The sequence below is a fragment of the Anomaloglossus baeobatrachus genome, chromosome 12 (genome assembly GCF_048569485.1).
Source record: "Anomaloglossus baeobatrachus isolate aAnoBae1 chromosome 12, aAnoBae1.hap1, whole genome shotgun sequence".
NCBI classification, from domain to species: Eukaryota; Metazoa; Chordata; class Amphibia; order Anura; family Aromobatidae; genus Anomaloglossus; species Anomaloglossus baeobatrachus.
The window spans coordinates 39,199,876-39,217,722 of record NC_134364.1 but is presented as its reverse complement, the minus strand read 5'-3'; the positions used below and the strand labels follow the sequence as shown (position 1 = coordinate 39,217,722).

General features: G+C 42.0%; 1 protein-coding gene across 5 annotated transcripts in view; it reads right to left on the bottom strand.

Moving 5' to 3' along the window:
* Nucleotides 1–10,105: 10,105 nt before the first annotated feature.
* The window catches only part of SIPA1L1 (signal induced proliferation associated 1 like 1), a 280,267-nt gene continuing 272,525 nt past the window's right edge, over nt 10,106–17,847 (bottom strand). For all 5 annotated transcript variants that reach the window (XM_075330226.1, XM_075330227.1, XM_075330229.1 and 2 more), the window contains one exon: nt 10,106–11,928. In XM_075330226.1, the coding sequence (XP_075186341.1) occupies nt 11,785–11,928 (144 nt within the window). In that variant the 3' untranslated portion in view covers nt 10,106–11,784. The remainder of the gene's footprint in view (nt 11,929–17,847) is intronic.

Below are 17,847 nucleotides of genomic sequence, written 5' to 3'. Positions count from 1 at the left end.
TCAGCTGATCGTTCGGCCGCTGAGAATGTGTGCGGGGGGCTGAGTGCGGGGTGGGTGGAGCCGAGCGGGGCCTTGGCGCTGAGGACGTCATTGCCGCGGGGACTGCATGGCTGGGGACAGGTGAGAGTGTGTGTGTGTGTACACATGTGGAGTAGAATGTGGGAGGAGGCGGAGCCGAGCGGGAAAGTGTCGGGCTCCCTGCACACGTAGCTAGGGTAAATATCGGGTAACTAAGCAAAGCACTTTGCTTGGTTACCTGATATTTACCCTGGTTACCAGCGTACACCGCTTAGCGCTGGCTCCTTGCACACGTAGCCAGGGTAAATATCGGGTTACTCAGCAAAGCGCTTTGCTTAGTAACCCGATGTGTACCCTGGTTACGTGTGCAGGGAGTCAGAGAGAGCATGCACAGAGAAATCCTAAGGATTCCGCTGCTCAAAAAATGTTACATGCTGTGTTCCTTCCGGAAGCAACACACAGTCGGTCAGCGGAAACAACGCAGGTCCATTAGTCGCAATCCGTCGTCCATACAAGTCTATGGGAAGCAGCGGAATCCGTTAACGGATTCCGCTGTTTTCCAAAACGGCGGATTGCGACTGAAGGAAAACAACGCAAGTGTGAAACTAGCCTTAGCTGCAAATTTGCCTTGGTTTTATGCAAATCCATTCCAATAAAAAGCTGCTTTTTACAGTGCCAGCAAAGTCTGAGATTTCTGAAATCTCATGCACACATGCAGATTTTTTTTCCTATTTTGTCAAATACCTGCGTTTTTGCTGCATATTTCGGAGATTGAGCATGTCAATTCTTTACAGCGTTTTTGCAATGTTTTTTTCATTGATCCAACCCATTTTGTAGAAAAAATGCACCAAAAACTCCACTAAAAAAACGCACCAAAAACGCAGAGAACTCAAAGGCGATTTCCTGCCACAAGGTCAGGTTTTGGTCAGAAAATAAATTACCAAAAATGCCCTGTGTGAACATAGACTAAGACTTGTCAATCCTGGAGGTCTGAACTCAATTTTCTGCTCCACATAATGTGCCATCTTCTGAAGGTTGGGCGGGCAGGAGTCGAAAAGGCAAAAGAACCGGCTGCGTTGAGATACTAAAGGTACCGTCACACTAAGCAACTTACCAGCGATCCCAACAACGATAGGGATCGCTGGTAAGTTGCTAGGAGGTTGCTGGTGAGATGTCACACTGCGACGCTCCACCAATCCCACCAGCAACCTGACCTGGCAGGGATCGCTGGAGCGTGGCTACACGAGTTGCTGGTGAGCTCACCAGCAACCAGTGACCAGCCCCCAGCGCCGCGTGGAAGATGCTGCGCTTGGTAACTAAGGTAAATATCGGTAACCAACCCGATATTTACCTTGGTTACCACCGCACGGAGCTACACATGCAGAGAGCAGGGAGCAGCGCACACTGAGCGCTGGCTCCTTGCTCTCCTAGCTACAGCACACATCGGGTTAATTACCCGATGTGTGCTGCAGCTAAATGTGCACAGAGCAGGGAGCAGTGCACACTGCTTAGCGCTGGCTCCCTGCTCTCCTAGCTACAGCACACATCGGGTTAATTACCCGATGTGTGCTGCAGCTAAATGTGCACAGAGCAGGGAGCAGTGCACACTGCTTAGCGCTGGCTCCCTGCTCTCCTAGCTACAGCACACATCGGGTTAATTAACCCGATGTGTCCTGCAGCTAGCTACATGTGCACAGAGCAGGAGCCGGCACTGACAGTGAGAGCGGAGGAGGCTGGTAACGAAGGTAAATATCGGGTAACCAAGGACAGGGCTTCTTGGTTACCCGATGTTTACTGTGGATACCAGCCTCCGCAGAAGCCGGCTCCTGCTGCCTGCACATTTAGTTGTTGCTGTCTCGCTGTCACACACAGCGATCTGTGCTTCACAGCGGGACAGCAACAACTAAAAAATGGCCCAGGACATTCAGCAACAACCAACGACCTCACAGCAGGGGCCAGGTTGTTGCTGGATGTCACACACAGCAACATCGCTAGCAACGTCACAAAAGTTGTTCGTTAGCAGCGATGTTGCTAGCGATGTTGCTTAGTGTGACGGTGCCTTAAGGTTCTGTCATCCCAATGAGAGCTGATACAGAATGATTAGTGCAGGCTGTACTCTCCATTGATAGTGGGGAAAAACAGTAGTGTCATCCCGAGCTGTTAATTGTCCTAAAGGGTAAAAGAAAAAAAAAGCTACTTCCTAACCTAACAAATCCACGATAAAAACGGGTCTGAAACTTAGATGTATGACTGCAGTCTATGTGATACTAAGCTAAACTGAGTGGCTTGGTGCCAGTAAGTGACTTTTTTTTGTTAAGGTACATTATTACTGTCAGCCTCCAGGTAGCAGCAGACGTTACTCATGGTTTCTGTGTCCCCCCACATCCCCCCAATGATGCGCCCAAGAAAGAGATCAGGAAGTCATACATACCCCAAAATACTACCAAGAAAAAGCCCTCATAAAACTGGATTGAAATAAAACTGCACATGGAAACACAAACCATTTATTTATTTTATTTTTTTTTAAGTACTAAAATCCAAAAATAAAATGCTAGTTGATGATGATACCAAATGTATATATTTTTTATCCAAAGGTTACAGCAAGACAGAACTAAAAAAAAAATCAACTATTAATTGCTGTTTGTTTGTTTTTTATTTTTTCTATTGCACTTTCAATTGTACTTGAAGTCTTTTCTTTCCAGTTTTGGTTTTTCAATACATTATTTGGTAAAATTAATGGTGTCACAAAAATTACAACCCTTCCTGCAATAAACAAGACTTCATCTGGCTATGTTGACAGAACAAAGTTATGGCTCTTGGAAATTTAGGGAAAAAATGATTTGTTCTCTAAGGTTATGTGCCCACGATCAGGACTCGCTGCATTCAGCGAGTCCTGACCGGGGCGGCCGCGCGTCTTCTAAGCAGGAGACCGCAGCTGTCGGTACACACGATCAGGGTTCCGTGCGCTGTGGTCTCCTGCGGAGGACGCATGTGATTCCGCAGCAAACAATTGACATGCTGTGGTCTGGAAAGCCGTACCGCAGGCCAGAGTTTGCGGTGGAAACCCCCCCCCCTTCCCCCCCAAAAAAAAAGTTTTATGATTTAGTAGGTGGATTTATCTGAATCCTACCTGTAAGCAAGTTTTTGCTATGTAATCTGAGAGTAGCATGATGTACAGGCAGAAACCATGATTCCAGTGATGTCACTTACTGGGCTGCTTGATGTAGTTTGGATAGAATCAGTTTTCCCTGCAATAAATTTAGCAGAGCTCAGAATCCTGATCTGTGTATAACTCTGCCCACACCACTGATTGGCAGCTTGCTGCCAATCAGTGGTGGGAGCGGAGTTACATGATTAGCCTGACTGCTCTGCACGTGAGACCTAGTCCTGCAATGATATTCTCTTGCTGAAAAATCATTCATTCTATTGAAACGTCAGCACACAGCATACCGGTAGTAAATATCATTGGAGTAAGCGTCTGTCACTATATTATGCTGCTTTCAAATTATATAGCACAACCCTGCTAACATATTTGAAGTGGTTATACAAGATTTAAAAATGATGTTTATTTTAGAAATAGTGCTACCCCTGACCATAGATTGAATTTGGTATTACAACTCAGCCCCATTGGTGTGAATGATGGAAACCGAGTAATGTGATTCAGAGCTTTATAATAATGAGCTGATAAAATTTAATTAATTGGCTTCTCAAGGCCCAAGAAGGCTAACAAGAATCAAAGGGAATTAATGTCTAATACCTTAATTATACACTTTATTAAACAAGGTACAGTACATCCAGCAGGCGGGCACAGCAAGTCACATTCAGGAATCATCTTATATGACATCCTGGAAACCTAAGAAAGAGATGTCATAAGGGCTTAGTGTGGGGTAAGTCATCACAAAGGAGCAGGTCAGGAAGTATATGCATGAAAAAACCTAGAAAATATTCATAAAAAAAAAATAATTTGCCAATGCTTTAAAATCTCATTTAATTTCTTAAATATAATTAAATGGGTTGTCCGGTCTTAAACTACAGGTCTGCAGTCCTGTGAATCTTCACATTGTGAACACTACGCACTGTGAGGACTCGCCATTGCTGGGAGCGGGTAGTCATGACCACAAGTATGCAATGTGCAGATGCAGACTTCCAGAGACATTCCAACTAGACTGTATCCAGCCTCGCTCAATACACTTGCATATGGTCTGAAAATGTGGAAACACAGGAATGTAGCCTAAATGTCAAGAGAGACTGACCCCACACACATCGCTGATCAAGACAGCTTCGTCAGGGAAAGTAAAACCCCTAAATGAGCAGGATAATAAAAGCAAGTATAATTGGAAAAATTATCAGGGGTTGCGGCACCGTGAAGGGACAGGAAGTGAAGTCACACATCTGGTGTAGGAGCAGCCGCATGCGCACTCATCACAATGCCATTATTATTGCATTTATTATCCTGCGCCTTCAGTGTTTTTACTTCCCCTGATGGAGCCGTCTAGAACAGCGATACGAGTGGGATCAGTCCCTCCTGACATCAAAGCTGTATTCTTGTGCCTCCACATCTTCAGATCATAAGAATACCGCCTGTAATATGCCTTAGGATCCTTTATTTGCCCCATTTACACTCTATTATTACCCTCTCTCTCTGTTCTATATTTCTATCTTACCACATAGCTACTGATTTTGGGTTTATATTCAGAGGAGAGTAATGTTTGGTTATATCTTGTTGCTTGGGTAGTCTATGGTCTGGCTTTATTCAATAGATTACTATATTTGATTGCTGACTAATTGCTTATTGTCATATGCGGTGACCGTGCACATGGTGGATGTCTGTTCAGACTGATGGGTTATTTTTAATGTTTTAACCATTGTTTGTTGCTTTTTGCATTCATAATAAACTTGTTAATTATTCAGGTGTGCAGATGGCTAGTGTATTTCTGTTTCTTCCACTGCATGCTTTGTTTGATACATGATGTAGCACCTTTATTTACATTTCCATGAATTTGGGTTGTACACCTTATCTTATATACCTTTCCATTTTCATCTTTGCTGAGTCTCCGCAGGGCTATGCTGCAAAGGAGATGACCGGCAATCAAGGGATGCATTCGCACACGGGACCTAGGGGGCACAAAAGGTGCCTTTTGGCCCGTATGAAATGACTATTATTAGAAGGGGGCCATATTTGAGATTTTGGATTGGGGCTAAGGAGCTTCATGTTATGCCACTGCCAGCAATCAGGCGATTAACGGGTCCAAAAGAAACAGTACCAATGTTGTTGCTTCTTCTTTTCCCCAGGGTTTAATATCAAAGACTAGGCAACAACAATTATAAGAATAGGGTCCAGCACCGCCTGTAGAGAGCAGCAGAAGCCGGCTCAGGGCGGATACCACAGATAAGGCCCCAAAATTAAGGGGATTGTTGAGGGTTAGAAAATCATGACAAAGTGTGATATTACGGTTCATCCCCATTTATTTGGTGTATTTATTACAAGTGACAGCTCCTGGACAAGTGTCTAATACTAAACAACTTCAGTTCGGACCCTGTTCCAGATGCCTAAACTTATTAAAACCACAACCTAAACCTCAAAATGAATCCAGATGTCAAATCAGCGTGCAAAATCAATTCAGACTCCTAATAAACCAGATCCCAACATTTATATTAACACTAGACCCATTAAATTTATTTAGACCAGCTCCAAATAAATTCAGTCTCCAGAATTTAGAGCTTATACAGACTCATAAATTAATGCAGATTCTAGGTGAGAATCTTACATTACACTCCTTACACTCCATTTACTTGTTACCCCTCACCCCAAGGTCCTCTTCATCGTTTTAAGGATGAGTTGTAGTTTTGAATGGCACCATATTGATTTTACTATTCAATGTACTGAAAAACAGGGAAAAATAATCCAGGTGTGGTGAAATTGCAAATTAAACAAACAACCTCCCCCAATTCTGCAATTGTTTTGGGAGAATTTGATCTTATGTTATTCACTATTTGGCAAAAATAACTCTGATGCGATTTCTCCAAGCCCTTTTTCTTGGAGGTATTGCAAACTTAGTGGGGGTTTTTTCTTTTTTATCAGTGGTGCAAAAAAAAATAAATAATTCAGCTAGTGTCACCATGTTCCAAAATCAATAAGAGTAGTATAATATTGCATTAGAAGGAAAAAAAAAAACTATGAAAGATATAAAATAAGATGGTCTCTTTGGTCCCAGAAATACATGCCAAACCTTGTTTTGACTTCGTTACTTGACATTCTCTAAATATAAATGTAATATGTTATTTCTGAATGTGTTTATTTACTGTGCTAAATGAATGAGTTTATAATTTGCTTGACTTTGAAACTTAACGAATTGCCTCAACGTCTTCCTCCTTCCTTTTCTCCTCCCCCTTTATATTCCCTCCCCCCCTTTCATTCCCACCTCCCCTCCACTTTTAGCCTACCCTTTCTTCCCTTCCTCTTCCCCTTCTTTGTTTTTTCAACAACATTTTCAAGAATGCATTTTAAATACTTCAATTACCCCCTCCCCTGTTATTGTAAACCCCTTAAAATTAAATAAAGTATACAAAATCAGTAAGTTTAATTTTTTCAGTTGTATGAGATTTTTTTTTTGCGTGGATAGTTGACATTTTGACACCATTTTTGTGTACATCAGATGTTTTAATCACAGTTTATTGTATTTTTTTTCTCATTATTGTCATTTGCTGATTGTGTTTAATTTTATATTTTGATATGGACATCTGTATTTTGTATTTCTTTTTAATGGGTGAAAAGGTGATTTTAAACTCTTCCCTCTTATATTTTTTAAACTTTTCTTTCCTTTTTATTTGTCACTGGAACTACTACATCATCATCTTATCACTTGCACAATACACTATACTAACACAGTATTGCTGTATATAGCGATAAGGGTCTCTATGAACACCAGCCACGAGGGTGGGAGGTCATGGCTAATTGGCACATAAAATGGTAGTCGACACCTTTTCACTCATTAAATGCCATTGTCAGCATGACAGCGGCAGTGGCACCCTGTCAAAAGAGCATAGGGGGAAGAGAAGCTGCTGTGCTGTAGACATGTCAGTGGAAGCCACAAAATTGATGGCAGGAGTGGTCTGTGACTGTTCTGTGCTGTCAGAGATCTGCACCAGGCAGGCAGTTGATACCAGCAGGATTTTGCTATATGAGGTAAAGGCCGTGCCATACAGGTACTAAGATGCTAAATCCAGGCATATCTGTTATAGAAAGATCTGATGATTGGTTGATTAAATATCTCTAATCAAAATTACAGAAATGCACTGCACTTTGACAGGTGCAACAGGGACGGGTCTTTATGGGTCGGGACCTTGCGTTTATGCCTCCTCCAGCGTCCTCTGGCATGCCCCCTTTTCTTTTTGAATATTGCACTGCACCTCCATTGCTGTTGTTGACAGCGTGTGTGCATTGCCACAGTAGTCAGGTCTTCATTAAAATGACCCCGGAGTCCGCACATGCACATACCATGATTTCAGGTACCATTTTATTCAACACACTGCGGTGATCAGCGCGTGCGCAGATGTAAAACAAAATAAAAATCTTTGCAAGCGCCAATGCTTCTCATAGTCTTTACCACAGCGTGTTCAATAAAATGGTGCCAGAGATCGTGGTGTGCGCATGCGCAGACTCCGGTGCCATTTTAATGAAGACCTGAGTACTGTGGCAATGCGCACGCACTGCCAAATAGCAGCAATGGCGGCGCAATATTCAAATAAAGAAAAGGTAGTAACCAGAGGACGCCGGAGGAGGAATAAACGCGAGGACCCGACCTACAAAGCCGCAAAGCCGGCCCTGTTGCATACAAAAGGGCAGTGCATTTCTGCAAGTGTGATTGAATTATTTTTAATCAAGCATCACATCTTTCTAGAACAGGTATGTCTGCAATTAGCATCTTACTGCTTTTATCTCGTATAGCAAAATTCTGCTGGTTCGTCCTTTTTACGTTCTGAGCCCCATAGTAAAAAATAATAGTCCCGGACAACTCCTTTTAACTGGTTGACTGTGAAGGGTGGAGCTCAGCCCAACCCGCGGCTGTTGCTGGCTGTGTAGTTACAGCCATTTTTGGCCAGAAAAGATGGAAATTCTGATCTTGAATCCAAGACACAGATCTCACATATGACGTAATAGTAAATTGTATCTTGGGTAGGGGTTAAGAAGATCCACAGGCTGATTCAAAAACTAAAAGCATTCCAAATCCATGGGTAAATACTAGAGGATGCTTGCTGAAAAGGTGGAAATAACCTTGTTAGATATATCAGTACTTTTTAAAAGTCTTGCTTCACATTTGCACACCATAATTTGGAGCATTTCTACTTCCAGATGAAAGACACAGCCGGGAAACAGAAGGTCTTCCCTGACAGGGAAAATCCATGGATCTGAAAGCGAATTTCCTGAGAACCAAACTGTCCTTGCACAAACAGTAATTGAATTGGGTAGATTGTGTTCCCCTTCAAAGAGAACCTGAAGGAAGTCCATTCCTGTTCCTCATCGGATAAGGAGGGCTCTCTTACTGGTGCTGTAATAGGGTAACCGAAATAAGAAGCTGTCGTCCATGTACACGAGGAATATTAAGTTACCAAAAACAACAACTACGCGTTAAACTTTGTAGGTAAACATCTGCATTGTCTTTTCTATTTTTCATCATGTTTCTAGACAGGTCACACAACAGGGACTGACAGAAGCCACTTCCTTTAAAATGAGATCCATCATGGTGCACATAATTTTGACAGGCAGAATAGTCCTATTTGCTTCACAATTCTTAACATAAAAGATGTTATCTGGGATTTAATTTATTTTCTCTACAGCTTAAACCCTTCATACCTGTTCTACTGTGCGGCAATCTCTCCCAGCTCACAGCAATGATCCTACTCTTCCTGTGACATCACTGTGACAGAGCAATTTCTTTGCTTTCGATCTGTTGAAAGGCTGTCCTGTTTACCAACAGTCGGCTAAACCTAACGTAGTGAGGTGCAAACTGTCAATCAGCACGACGTCAACAGTGTCGCCCTGTCATCAGAGTAGAAAGAGTTGCTCTGTTAACGTGACGTAAACTTTCTTCAGGCATGACATCACAAAACCTTCTTCAGGAGCGGTCAGTGGCCATTCTCACCAAGGAGACAGTCATAGGGCAGAACATGCAGGCGTTTAGCCACTACTTGCCAATAAGTGCTTTTAGCTGCAGAGAGAGCAACATTAAGTCCCAGATAACTACTTTAAAGGGACAATGTCACCAGGTTTTTGCTCCTTAATCTGAGAGCAGCATAACGTAAGGCAGAGATGCTGATGTCACTTACCGGGCTGCTCAATAGTGATTTTATCAAAACTACACTAATCAGCAGTAGATGATCATTAGTCCAGCATACTCATGAGCTATGTATAACTGCTGGATCTGCAACAGAGAAAACCTCAGTAAGTGACATCACTGGAATCAGAGTCTCTGTTTCTACATTAGACTGCACTCAGATGGGGAGCAAAAACCTGGTGACAGATTCCCTTTAAAGGGAACCTGTCATCAGAAATTTGGCTTTCAACCTAAAGGTTTCCCCCTGTGCAGCTCGTGGGCTGCATTCTAGCAAGGTTTCTATACTTTTTGTGCCCCCTTTTAAACCAAAATAAATACTTTATAAAACTGTACCTTTCGGTTTGAAAATCTTGTAAATTATCCATGGGGGCGGGCTCTCTGGCGTCCGTTGCCGTTTCTTACGCCGTCCCCCATGGTTCAAATCATCCCTCAGGATGCCGCCCACTGCGCCCGAGGTCCCGTGCACGCCAGGACACCTAGTGACGTGGTCGCAGGCACGAGAGTATGGGCGGCGCTGTGATTGCATCGCAAGTGCCCGCCCATACTCTCGTTATTTTGGTTTAAAAGGGGGCACAAAAAGTATAGAAACCTTGCTAGGATGCAGCCCACGAGCTGCAGAGGGGGAAACATTTAGGTTGAAAGTCAAATTTCTGATGACAGGTTCCCTTTAAGTATTAAAGTCTCCTAAGAACGCGTCCAATGCAGATGTAAACTGATCCACCTTTTACCTCGGAAAGAAAAGTAACCAAATGTCAACTTTTAAAACCAGTTTATTTTCAGGATTTTACAAGTTTTCTCTGCAACCTCAGATACAATAACTTTGTTGCAAAAATTCTAATAAATAGCCTGCCTCAAGCACCTCTCTTTCTGAAGAAGAGAAATCAAAGATTTCAGAATGATTGAGAGAGGCTTGCAAGAAAAAAAAAAATTCAATGTACAAGTGATACCAGGCATTATTATATAAATCTCCTTCATACAATCATTAAAAAAACAAACAAAAAAACAAAACAAACACTTTTTGATCTCCATTAGAACATCTTACCAAACAACTCTGGTAGGGTAAAGAACTAAACTGTAGCTTTTTGCCATGTGAGTGAATAGAGTATTTTCTGTACATGCCTTTTTAAAGCAGCTAAAAACAAAGAATTATCAAAACAAAAAAACAGCACATAATTGCAAAGAAATAAAGTGTCACAAAAATTACTAATAAAAGCATTGGAAACAATATTTTCAGAGAACAAATTACATTTTCTTACAAAATATAAATCTCTCTGCCTAGATAGAATCTGGTAGCAAATATAGGGTTTGGTTTAAAAATTTAGGTTACAGGCAAAATTTAAACTGTTTATTTTGATGCTATGTAGATTTCCAATAAGTGGAGCGGAACGTAAAAAGTGCAAGTGACTAAAGTCGTATCTGTGTCCTCAATATTGCTGAAATAAATAGCCCAAATGATCACTGTTTAATGTTCATACAGGCAATGTATAGGCAATGGGGACTTTCCAGACAAGATCACTACAAGGAATTTATAATTGTGCGCTGTGATGTGTGCTTCTACATACCCATGAATGTGCAAACAAAAAAAATATATATTAACTGTGATATTGGTGAGTATGAAACGGCTCAATTTATGTAAGGGTCCACCAGGGACAGTTGCGTCTATGGTCCTGTACAATACCGGCTGCCAGTTAAGAGGCAAGAAATAGACTGGAGCAGGGGTCACTAATGCCCGACCGCACACAGTCTTTTCCAAGTGTTGGGGTAGCAAAAAACCCCTTAAACATCTGCATAATCGTCCTGTACCTATAATTTACCAATGGGGTGGGGGTTATTGCTATTTTACAAACAATTTGAGGTACATGTAACTATCTACACTAGTGGGGGGTAAAAAGGGAACAAAAAAAAAAAAAAGAAGTCTTACTACAATAAAAACACAACCAATCTTCAACTGCTCGCTGAAAAACTTACACAGCACATCATCAAAGCTGTATCTTACTTTACTAGATGGCTTTAGTTTGTTTTCTTATACAGATCTGCATGAGAATTTTTTTCAAGTGATACAACTCATTCAAAAGGAATAGTCATTCATTTTATGGCATTTTTTTTTGCTTAGGGATTATTGCCCGAAAAGCGACCAGGTTTGGCATTTTTTTTTCTATTTTTGCGTTTAAAACTGTACAAATTTTTACTTCTGAAATATTCACACTTCAGCAAATCGGTTTCTTATGCTTTATAATTGTCAGGACATAGGCAGTGTGTAGAAGTGATACTTCACTTAATACATGCAGGCAGGTTAAAGAGTAGGGAGTGGTGAAACGCTGCGGCTTCTGTTCTATGTACACTTGAATCCAGATGCAGTTAAAGCTAAAAGTCTACGGGACACACTCGACTGGACACAAGAAGTCCTTATCTGTACAGTCTGGATTGTCCATTAGCTCATGTCTATAGTGTTAAACACCCATTCTGTGAACTTCTTCAACTTCGCAGTCGCATTCTGGGATTCTTCCTGCAAACGTAGGTTGTCTTCTCGTAACAGCTGCACTTCGGCTTGAAGATTTGCTTTATCTTCCTTTTCCTACAAGAAAAACATAAGATAATTAGCAAACAAACTGGGCAATAGAGCCTTGAGCCAGTGCCTGTATTCCAGGAACTTTTATACTTTTCCTTTTAAGATTCCAATAAAAAAACACAAAACAACGTAACTAAGGATTAGAGTAGGATTACTCCTGTTCCTGGAAAAAATGTAGTAAAAGGCCACCTATAATTTCCCATGACGAGCCCTCTTCCATAACCTGCATAGTCACATTCAAAACATCCTAACGTAAGGAGAGCTCACTGGAAAGATTTACGATGGAGGTTAGACGGCTAATGTGCACCTAGATATAGTCAAGCAACAAACATCAGTCAAATGTGAAGTCTACTTTTGTCACAGAGGAAGGGAACTTATAAAGAATGGAGTATCATATGACAGTCTTGAACCTAAGGCCCTCTACAGTAAGATGTGCCAACTTTATTAAGAGACATGCACTTTCTAATAAATTTAGAGCTATTTTGGGGCTATCCATACATCAGAAAATGAAATCACTGGCGTAGATTATTTTTCTTTTTAACCAAAATGTACGACAGCAAAAAAGTCGCTAAATATTTGAACACCAAGGGCCGGATACATCCAAGCTTTTAAGTTAAACGTATTCCAGCATAAAAAGCTTTCAAAAGTTACATAATTTTGGTGAAAATGGAAGCTCCGCTATAATTATGCAAATGTTGGCGTTCTCGCGACACACTCATTGCAAAGTGGGAGGAGCTGGGACAGGAACATGGCGACAGTCACTCAAATTAATGACGAACGGTGGCATTCGATACGTCACAAATCTTATTCCAGCAGAGACAAGAGTAGGGTTTGTGGCGGGGCGCACACAGAGGTATGTATGTGTTACTCATCTGGCTTATGTCCCTTCATGAATGAAGAGTGTCAAACTCCAGCACATCTCTTAAACAAGACTGGCATAACCAACGCTGGTCATGATGTATCGGTCCTAAAGTGTTTTTGCTAAGTTTATGGAGTGGAAACTGAGCAGAAATGCCAGGATTTTGAGTGTTTTAATTTAGGACTGAATTTCTGCTGCAAAAACTCAGTGTGCCAATACCCTTAGAAGGATGATAAATTCCACACCTTTCCTCCATTAATGTTTAGAATAAAACAGTCCAGGTTGAGCAAAATAATATTTTAACAAAAAGAGACAGTTTCACTCTGAAATGCTAAGATATGTTAATAATGAATATAGGGCTATGAGCTTGCATTATTGCGAAGAAAAAACATATACAAATTGAGATACTTAGCATATAAAGGCCAGTTTTATGTGTGCCCAACAGCCAACGTCAAGGCGTATTCCTTAATAGTGGGTCTCTATTTACTCCAATGCCTCACTTTGGGTTAAAAAAAAACCCCTTCAATTTATGGGCAGATAGGAACATATTAATTAATTAAAATCGCCTAAGCCTGATGAATAGAACTGCTCAAGAGAACTGCGCTTGGCAACCTCCATCAGTCTAACAGCGAATGAATTGAGTGGGGTGTGCATGTGCAATCTCTGCTGTACCCAGGAAGGACTCTGTTCTCGGGACTGGTGCAAAACCCCAATGGTTAGACTTCCAGCGATCAACAAATTATCTCATACTTGATCAATAGGGGATGACATATACTTGACCCAAACCCTTTAAATCTCATTCATATGAATGATACGTGTTGTGTAGATTTATACAATAGTTTGACTCTCTATGAACCATATCTCCCTGTACCATCACTAATATTGTGGCTGTGTTCCCTACATTATTACAGCTATATTATCCTGGTCCCCAATTTCTAATCCACAACAGTAGAAAAACTTCTCATTGCAAGAAAAGTTAGATATGCTATACGTTTAATTCATGGAGGATGTGACCCAGTGGGAGAGACAAAGACAGAATAGGGCCCCTGTCTAACGACAATATATAGCGCCCTTTGCAGTCCTATAATCCTGCTATGACAAAAGCTGCTTGCTCTTATGTGGGCGTCACACGAGATGATCTATCGTGCGATGCATCGTCGGGGTCACGGTTTTTGTGACGCACATCCGGCATAGTTTGCGACGTCGTTTCGTGTGACACCTCCAAGCGACGCTGAACGTTCGCAAATCGGTTACAAATCGTGAGTCGTGTACTCATCGTTTATTTTTAAAAAATCGTTTATTTTTCTTTGCGCCAGTTGTTCATCGTACCCGGGGCAGCACACATCGCTCCGTGTGACACCCCGGGAACGATGAACACAGCTTACCTGCGTCCCACGGCACCCGCCGGCTATGCGAAAGGAAGGAGGTGGGTGGGATGTTACGTCCCGATCATCTCCGCCCCTCCGCTTCTATTGGCCGGCGGCTGTGTGACGTTGCTGTGACGCCGAACGTCCCTCCCCCTTCAGGAAGAGTGTGTTCGCCGCCACAGCGAGGTCACTCAGCAGGTAAGTACGTGTGACGGCGGTTTAACGACTTTGTGCGACACGGGCAGCGATTTGCCCGTGACGCACAAACGACGTGGGCGGGTACGATCGCTTGTGCGATCACACAATAGATCGTACCGTGTGACGCCCGCATTAGGCTCTTTTGCCTTCACTAATAATATGGCCACCCTACAAATGTCCATCCATAATGATGTACTTATTTTTTTCCGTATTTACTCAATTTCCATGTATAACTCAGGTGGAGGAATATTTACTCGGTTTTATTGTAAACTGGCTAATCAAAAAGACAATCAAAAGGCTGCAGATTCTCATTACTTTACCAGAAACGGAGACTATTTAGATACAAATTTGTTTGGTAATAAAAAATAATCTAATGCAAATAAAGATGCGTGGACCTTTTAGGCTATGTGCGCACGTTGTCTTTTTTTGTGACCACAAAGATGCTGAGTTTTTGGCTGCAAAAAACGCACCCGTGGCTAAAAACGCAGCCGTAAAAACGCATGCGCTTCTCCAATGCATTGCATGGGTGGACAAATGCAGAAAAACGCAGAAAAGAATTGACGTTGCTTTTTTTTTTTCATCTCAAAAACGCAGCTAACAAAAAAAAGCACTGTGCGGACAGCAAAAATGAACACTCAGACTTTGCTGGGGAAGCAAAGTCATGCAGTTTTCTGACCAAAAACGCTGCGAAAAACGCACTGTGCACAAATAGCCTAAAGGTTTACTATACAGCATAAATATCCGATATGGCAGATGAGAAATAGATAGTTACATCACCGGAGGCTTACACAAAAGCAATCCGGGACCTTCCCCGTGCCTGCTGTGCAAGGAACCATCAGATACAGGTGCAAACACCTCTCAGACATCTCTGGATCCTCCTACACAGGCTACTTGCAAGTCTCCAATTAAAAACAGAAGAGCCCTCCCTTATCTAGCAGGGGGAAGCTTTGCTGGTGTGTACATTTATAAATATTGAGTATATGAGTAAGATAATTAGTAGTATATGTTCCCAAAATGTATGAATACAATATACACTTGGGGTCAATGTAACCCAATATGTGATCTTTTTTTTCCATCTACTGTGTACTATTATCAACTGATTGCAGTAAGCAATGTGATCAGTGGATAGTTTTATTCACTTTGCCAAGGTAATATCAAGGAAAAATAATGTAAAATATCTGAAAACGCAGCAGCCTAATCGATTAAGACTGGTATTTTGTACACAAGTCTTAATGATGGGAATAAGACGTGCCTAACTCACGTCAAGGACCGGAGCAACATTTCTGGGGTAAGGAATGCCGGCGCTTTAAATGAGAGTTGCCATTCCTTGTCCTGGTTCCTCCTCCTGCTTAACCCGTTTTGGCCAGAGAACTGCGGTGGTCATTTTGGATTGGAAGAGTAACTGTACCCCAGAAATGTATGGTCAAATTTAATGTCATGGGTGGAGTGTTCCTATGAAGAAATACGCATAGGGGAAGATTTGGTAGATTAAACATAAATTCCATAACTAATGCTCTCAATGAGACACCGCTTTTAAACAATAAGGAATCTTAAAGGAGATATGTAATAAATGTAAACTGCAATTTACTTAAAGGGAATCTGTCAGCCCCTTTGACCATTTTAGCCCATTACTATGGGCATACAGGTAATAGGATGGTGAAAGTAGTAGAATACTTTCAATAGTATGCCCATAGCAAGAGCTTAAAACTGTCAAAGGGGGTGACAGATTCCCTTTAACAAAATCCCTGCTCATCTTAGGCTTCTAGGAGTCAAGTGGGTAGTCCTAACAAGTGATTGACAGTCTTCCTGGCATAAGAGTGCATATAGAGCAATCTGTCAATCATGGATTACAAACACCACTGGATTTACTAATCCCAGGAGGAGCAAGTATGTTAATGAATAAAACACAAAATACTGAATATATTCCAGCAAACCTTGAAGTAGTTCACCCATATTTAATATTGGCCACAACGATATGTTGGGAAACAAGGTTTCTCTCAAATACACTTGTGTTGCCAATAGTGCCTGTGAGTGACAGTATTGCAGTCCACTCTTCCCCATCGCCTGACCCCCGGGCTACGTGACCTCGCAGCCTGGGGGTCAGTCGATGACACGCCGCCCATAGCCCAGTGACTCACTTTGACTTAGGCCGGCTGCGGTGATGTGAGGTGAGCAGGAAGTTGACGTGACATCCCCGGGGTCAGGCGATGGGGAAGAGCGGACTTCAATAGCGCCGCTCACAGGCACTATTGGCAACACAATGTATTTGAAAGAAAACTTGTTTCTCAACATATCGTTGTGGCCAATAATGAATATGCATGAACCACCCCTTTAACATCAATTTGTTCAGTCTCTTCTGCTATATAACATGATGCCGCCAGATCAGACTAGTGGCAGAGTCTCTTTAAAGTGAACCTGTTAGGTCCCCAGTGCACCCAGAACCACTCGCAGTTTTCTAGGTGCATATTTCTAATCCCTGCCTAACAGTTCCAGCCTATAGTAGCATTCGTAAAGAGATCTTTAGAAAAAGTATTTTTAAAGATTGTTTATAAGATGCTAATTACTCCTTTCACTATTCGCAGGAGCGTTAGTTCCCTGGCTAGTCTGTCCACTTAGCATGCTATCATGCCCTTGTAAGCGTGTTAACATTTTTACAACAACCAGTCCCATGGTAGCGTGATACAAAGCACAGCACGTTTGCAGCTTTGTGCCAGTCAGCTTTGACGCTGGATGTATTAATCCCGACTTCAAAGACGCTCACTGCCCATGATCTAGTCGTCCTCACTTTCGGTCATGTGCACTACTAAGAAGTTGGGTGTGTGTGTCCCGGCTTCAGAGAAGAGTACTGCGCATGACCGGAAGTACAGACAACTTCAAATCATGGGCAGTGAGCATCTTTGAAGTTGGGACACATACACCAGGTGTCAAAGAAGCTCAATGCTAACCTGCACAAAGCTGCGCACATGCTCGTTTGTGTCATGGCGCTGGCTGTTGTAAAGCATGTTAGCACGCTCACAGAGGTATGATACAAGCCGGGGAACTAACGGCCCTGCAACTAGTCACTGCCCTAATTAGCATCTCAAATGGTCTTTAGAAATACTTTTCTAAAGATCTGTATATCTATGCTACAATATGCTGGGACAGTTAGAGAGGGATTCTAGATGTACACCCAGAACTGCTCGTGGTTCTGGATGCACTGGGGATCTGACAGGTTCCCTTTAACCCCTTCAGCCCCAGGGCACTTTCCGTTTTTGTTTTTTGCTCCCCTTCTTCCGAGAGCCGTAACTTTTTTATTTTTCCGTCAATCTTGCCATATGAGGGCTTGTTTTTTGCGGGACAAGTTGTACTTTTAAATGAAACCATAAGTTTTACCATATGGTGTACTGGAAAACAGCAAAAAAAATTCCAAATGCAGAAAAATTGTAAAAAAAAGTGTGATGGCACAATAGTTTTTGGGATGTTTTATTCACGGTGTTCACTATATGGTAAAACTGATGTGTG